Source organism: Typha angustifolia, chromosome 4 (assembly GCF_048772165.1).
Source record: "Typha angustifolia cultivar Huaian chromosome 4, ASM4877216v1, whole genome shotgun sequence".
Taxonomy (NCBI): Eukaryota; Viridiplantae; Streptophyta; class Magnoliopsida; order Poales; family Typhaceae; genus Typha; species Typha angustifolia.
Window position 1 is genome coordinate 6,885,590 of NC_133242.1, and position 6,934 is coordinate 6,892,523.

General features: G+C 39.1%; 1 protein-coding gene across 1 annotated transcript; it reads left to right on the forward strand.

Moving 5' to 3' along the window:
* The first annotated feature begins 302 nt into the window (after positions 1 to 302).
* On the forward strand, positions 303 to 2,727 carry LOC140759315 (uncharacterized). The gene is made up of 5 exons (XM_073095843.1): positions 303 to 952; positions 1,030 to 1,087; positions 1,161 to 1,244; positions 1,329 to 1,464; positions 1,687 to 2,727. The coding sequence occupies exons 1-5, from the start codon at positions 355 to 357 to the stop codon at positions 1,957 to 1,959; spliced, it is 1,149 nt and encodes a 382-aa protein (XP_072951944.1). The 5' UTR covers positions 303 to 354; the 3' UTR covers positions 1,960 to 2,727.
* The last annotated feature ends 4,207 nt before the right edge of the window (positions 2,728 to 6,934 follow it).

A 6,934-nucleotide genomic window follows, 5' to 3' on the forward strand; every position in this document is an offset into this window, starting at 1 on the left:
GCACAAACATGCATGTGCTCAACTCCATTGCTTATATATATCACAAGAGAACTAGTCACCACCTTAATTTGTGCCTTGGATCCCAAATCCAAACCTAAAGCAACCCGACCTTTACAAATCTTTTTAACAGTGGACTCCAATCTCTCCATATTCCAAACTGAACATCCCACACACTCACTCACCTGTGCCTACCTTCCCCACCCCTTCCTATTGGGCCCTACCACCTTCCCTCGCACTTTCTTCTCCTTCTATATTATATATACCCCCATCCTCCAACTTTTCTATCCCCAGCATCAGTTTCATATCTCTCTAACTCTTGTTATCTAGTTCTTAGCTTAATAACATCTCAGCAGTATGTGCAATGCAAAAACTAGGTCGGGCCAAACTGCAGTGGCGCAGATCGACGGAAGGCCGGTCTTACAGCCTGCTTCTAACCGCCTTGCCACACTAGAGGATGCTAAGCCTCTGAAGAAATCCCTCCAGAAATCTCTTTCTTTGCCTGCCTACTTTGGTAACTCTACTACTACTACAAATGCTGATCTTTACGTCAATGAGCCTAGTCTCATCGATATCACCAAAGCTTTGTCACCCATCTCTCCCACGTCGCCGCTCGTCAAAGACTTGAATTCATGTGCGGAGAAGCCAACGGCACAGAAGAAAATACCCAAGTCTACTCCAGAGGCAAGGAAGAAGTCGAAGAAATTGAATGGAGGAAACCAACCATTGCTCTCGCTCAATTTATCGTCGTTTTCGAGTGATAGAGCTCCAGGAAGCATTGCGGCAGCGCAGAGGGAACAAGCCACTCTCATGCAGGTGCAGCGGAAAATGAGGATCGCGCATTATGGGCGTACGGTCTCGATGATCGAAAGGAAGGCGGTAACGACACATTCTTCGACTGTAACTATTCAAGATCTAGAAGACAAGAGATGCAGCTTCATAACGCCCTATTCAGGTGAGTAAATCTTGGAGGTTAAACTTGGAATTCTTGCGTACATAGTCTCTTAATTAAAATTTATCTTTGGTGAGCAGACCCTCTCTACGTTTCGTACCATGACGAGGAGTGGGGAGTTCCCGTCCATGATGACAAGTGAGTTTGTCATCTCTCTCTCTCTCTCTCTCTCTCTCAAATGTGAAAATAACTAGGTGTGGATTCTTGGCAGGATGCTTTTCGAACAACTAGTGCTATCAGGTGCTCAAGTTGGGTCGGATTGGACTACCATTCTGAAGAAAAGGAACGACTTCAGGTTCATAAACTAGCTCTTTCTCTGCTTATTCGTAGTTAGCACTCATTGATAAGGTTTAAGTTTATAAGTTTGTGATCATTTCAGAGGAGCATTTGCTGGATTTGATGCTGAAGTGGTTGCCATGTTCACGGAAAAGCAAATCGTTTCCATAAGCATGGAGTACGGGCTAGAATTGGGAAGAGTTCGTGGAGTCGTCGACAATGCCAACCGAATTCTCGAGGTATATTCCACTCCCTGATTATTATATAGAAACATAAAAATTTTGCAATAGAAAATTCCGTAGAGAACTTTTAAGGGACCATCTCATCATAATATGATTCCATTATTCTTTTAATGCAAATTAGGGGTATCTACATCCAATATTCTTGTCTTTTTTGACTTTTGCACTGATCTTGTCTCTCGTGTGGGCTTATCATGCTATTTCTGTGTAATTTACGAACAGCTCAAGCAAAATTTTGGCTCCTTGGACAAGTATCTCTGGGCATTCGTGAACAACAAGCCAATCACACCCAAGTACAAATTTAGCAGAAAGATCCCCATCAAGACATCCAAGTCGGAGTCTATCAGCAAGGACATGGTCCGCCGTGGTTTCCGGTTCGTTGGCCCGACCGTCATCCACTCCTTCATGCAAGCTGCTGGCCTCACCAACGACCACCTCCTCTCCTGCCCTCGTCACCTTCATTGCCTCTCGTTGCTCTCCTCCACTACCCATTAATCCATTCCCTCCTCCATAATCTAACCACCAAAAAGAAAAACTTACTATATATAAATATATAGCCTTAGCTAAATCATTAGCGCTATATTATCTGTGTGAAGAACCTAATGAGTTGTTATATAGACTTTAACCTTTACTCCTTTAAAGGTAGCTAGGAATGATGAGGTAGAAGATACGGAGAGGTGGCATGTGCTTAGTTTAAGTGAGAAGTGGGGATACAGAGAGCATGTGGGTTGGCTGGCAGATGCATGTGTATGAGATTTCAGGAGGCCTTTACCAAGTGGCCATGTGACCAGTACTACTAGGGCTCTCATTATTATTATTTGGAGTCATATCCTATAACAGTACCTAATTCTATTAGCTGGGCCTACCACTCCCATTCAATATTTTCTCTTCCTAGCTCATCCAGGTGTTAATTAGTTGTTCCTTATCATTATCCCTAGCTAGCAGGTGTCACTTTTCTTCATTTTAGGATAGTGCATTGTTAATTTGTTCCTTGTAAAAGTATTGAACTTATAATAGGTATGTCTATTAATTTGGCTGACTACTCCTCTGTACTATATTGCTAAGAAAGGAGAGAAATTAAGAGAGGCAGCCAGCCATTGATTTAAGTGGGATGGTTGAGCTGTCTCCCGAGGTTTGTGTGCATTTTACTGCTTGTGTGGGTGTGTAGTTTGCTTGACAGATTGAGATGGTGTATTCCCTTCTTTTGTATGATTATTTTTCTTGTGACATCTATACGAGAATCTCTTCATGTGCTTCTTTTCTCATTTGTTCTATTTCTGACCGAGTATTCAATTTTGTAGCTAATTATATAGGTGTATAATGTATGGAAAAGCATGTTACTGGTGCCAGCAATCTACATATATACACATCGCCTGATCTGGATGGTGTTGAAATTTGTTGGAAATTATTTCACTCCTTAGAAGATCTTGTAAGAAACTCATATAATAAGCGTAAGTGAAACCTACAGGAGAACTTTGTAAAACTTAATTTGTTCATGTGAGGAAGAAATTCATGCGTGATGGCATAGTTATAGAATTGTAAATGTTATCACCTAGAAATGATATCTAATCCAAATTCAGTAAGGAGGTATCAGCTTAGTTTTGGAATCAATCGTCCTAATTTATGAAATTTCTCGTCCCTTTGTGTGTAGGAAGTAACCAGATTCAAATTATTTGATATTGAATCTGCTCTAAATCCAACTAACCCGGATATAGATCTTAATTTTTTTATCAATATAATAAATGAGAGAGATTCCGTATTAGTAGTTTAGGATTTCACCGGATTCAGATCGAATTGGTTGGCTGTGAATATCTATCAGAGCTCTTCTAGATATATAGTTCAGTACCTACATTATGCACATAAAAGTCTTAGATTACTCTAATTCCTATAGTATAAAATACAAAATCTCAATCTTTCACTGAGCATGTCAAGTTTGTGTCATTTCGGATGAGATTATAAAGTGTTATGCTCTAATCATTAAAAGCTTTTAGTTATTAAACTATCATGATTTGGTGCTAAAAGTTGAAACATGTTACTTTGGAATAATATTATTGTATTTTTTTATAGTATATTAGAGTTGGACATAATCTGATACTAAATGAACTACATTTAAATATTTAATTTTTCTTTCTATTAAAATTTATAGATAAAAATATATATATTCTTAATACCCATCCAACTGAATCTGATTTAATTATGTAAGGTTATGTAGTTGCAATATATTTTAAATAGATAATTTTATTTTCACCCCCTAAACTATCACTCATTTTTAAATTGATTCCCTGAAATGTTTTTTTGGTATACATTAATCCCCTAAACTATCAGAAATACCTTCCCCCTGACGTTGTTAATAGAATTAATGAATTGACTAAATTACCCCTTCACTATAATAATGAGATAATTAAGTGGCTTAACTAATATTAAATATTTTATTTTTTTAAAATTCCTTCATTACTTTTTCCCTTTGCCCTAATTCCCTTTCTAAACAAAATCCTTCCTCTCCTCTCCGACCACATCCCACCCCAACAAGGGACAACGCACGACACGGGAGGCCGACCGTAGCTTGGCAGCGAATGAGGTCGACGAAGGCCGAGTGGTCCACGCTCTCAAGGTTGTGCATGAGCTTGTCGAGCTCGATGCCGTGGGCCTCATTAGTGGCCAAGCTGTGATCGGGGATCTCGGGGTCGGTAGAGGTGTAGGAGATGATCTAGATGGTAGAGGTGGTGGAGAAGGTGACATGGAGACCCTTGGTGGTGAGATGCTTAGTGAGGCGGAGAAAAGGTTTGACATGGCCTTGACCGGTGAAGGAGACGAGGATGATATGGAGATATGTGGAAGAATCAACTATGGCCCTCATTGTCAATTTTATCTCCATCATTCGGTCCCTCCCTCCTCCTCCCCAGCAGCTCTTGAAAGCTCTTAGGCCACACCGGACTCGAAGAAGAGGGTCTAAGTTGGAGAGAGAGAAGAGGGCGATGAAGACCCTAGGCTTGGAGAAGAGGATGATGGTGATGCTAAGCTCGGAGTAGAGGGCAACAATGGGCATTTGGAGAGCAAGTGCATGCCCACGCGCCCACACGGCACATGCGACGCACGCGATAGGTCGGGCGGGGCCCGTCACGCACAGATATACTCCTATACATATATAATCATGATATCATCAAATAAAATCTTGATACATTTAGTTATGATCTTTTCTTATTGCATAAGTTGTTTATTTTTATTAAAATAAAATTTCTATAGGTCGCATTCGAACGTAGGAGGGGTTGCGTTTGAATGCCTTTGCGAACGCCTGCATCAGGTTCGCAAATACATAGGATATGAAAAGTGCGTTCAAACGCGGTCAGGCGCATTTGAACTCCGTGTTCGAATGCCTTCATGAGCTCTGATACCAAATTGATAGGTTCTTGTATCAAAAGATAGGTTACGGAATAATTCCTTAAGATCTAAATTTATTACAGAAATTAGTCCGTACAATTGTGAGAAAATATTCGTCAGATATTCTTTGGTAGTCAAAAAATTACGAAACTAAGTGGGTTAGATTTGTAACTTCCTGATCTACAACTTTTGTATTTATGCCATTTATATATTCAAACTATAACTAGGACAAAAACACATAATAACATGGGTGATGCTGGTGGTGACGGGTGGAGTGGATGTTAGGGTTATGGATAGGTATGGAGATGAGGGTGGATTGTGGATGTAAATCTTGCCAACAACGATAGAGGTGGAAGGATAGTAAAAAGGGAGGAAAGAGAAAGTTTAGAGAGAAGATAGGAGGCAAGAAATCAATAATCCAATAGCATAATGAAGTTGGCTGCCATCCACTTATTTATAAAGGCTAGCTAACAAGTCCTAAAACAATATGATCGCGTTCGAACGCACCAGAAGCTCCATCTCTGTACATGCGAATGCAATACAGGCGTTCGAACATGGGCGTTCGAACTCACACGACCGTGTTTGAACGTACAATATGTGTTCTTTGTATTTGCGAACTTGATGTAGGCATTCGCAAGGGCGTTTGAACATGACCCCTCCTACGTTTGAATGTGATCTACAGAAATTTTATTTTAATGAAAATCAATAACTAATTCAATAAAAAAAGATCCTAACTAAGTGTATCATACTTGCATCGCGTTCGCACATACAAAGAACGTCTTTCGTGCGTTCGAATGCGATCGGGCGTGTTTGAACGTGATCGTCGGGATTGCACTAGAATTAGGGTTAGTTATTGTATTAGGGCTGGTTGGCTAGCCTCTATAAAGGTGTGGATGGCAGCCAAATTCATGAGGCTATTAGATTATTAATTTCTTGCCTCCTATCTTCTCTCTAATCTTTCTCCCCTCTCCCACTTCACCAACCTTCCACCTCAACCGTTGGCAAGGTCTCTCCTAACTTCTAATCTCCCTCTTCTTTGGGATTTTGACCACTTCTTCCTCTTTGTCTATATCCCTTAACCACATCCACCATCCACCTTCATCTCCATACCCATCCATAACCCTAACGTCCACTTCACCCATCACCACCATCATCACCCGTGTTCTTTCGTATTTTTGTCCCAGTTGTACTTCGAATATGCAAAGCAAGTAAATACAAAAATTGTATATCAGGGAGTTGTGAATCTAATTCACTTAGTTTCGTAATTTTCTGACTACAGGACAATATTTGGTAAATATTTTTTCACCGTTGCGCGGACTAATTTCTATAATAAATCTAGATTTTGAAGGAATCATTTCGTAGCTTATCTTTTGGTACAGTAACCCATCAAACCTTCTAACATATCCATGCTCACATAATCCATCACCAGATAAATCATACTATTGACCAAATAAATATATTAATATATGAATATTTAGATCCACAATAATATACACTAGACCACTACATAATGTGGTAGAACCCACACATGCCACAATAAACCATCAAGATACAACTAAAATAATATAATAATATACTATGATTCGACCTGTATTATACAAATCATCATCTAATATAAAGGAATACAAATATCAAATACTGGTACAACTCAATTTCTGTATAAACTATCATCTATGTCATCTCGCATCTATAGCTCACCTCATCATTGCTCTAAAATATATTCTCAAGATATCTCAAGTCGCTATCACGTACCATATATCTGAGGAAGTTAGAAAATAAATAAAGAGAATCATGAGAAAAAGGCTCAGTGAATAGACCTTACCTTAAATCAACGATGTCAAATATAGAGTAAATCATGTACTAGACAATATGAATCAGAAAGAAGCATGATGCCATGTATGAGCATATATATATGTATCCTCGATGATATATATATATAAATAAAAATCAAGATTATCACATGAATGAGCATATTATATCCTCATCCATGATGAAATTATATTATAATATCATCGAATATAACAATATATGATGTATAGCAATCATGATCCAGTAATACTAGTCACATTAGCGATGATGTATGATGCATGCT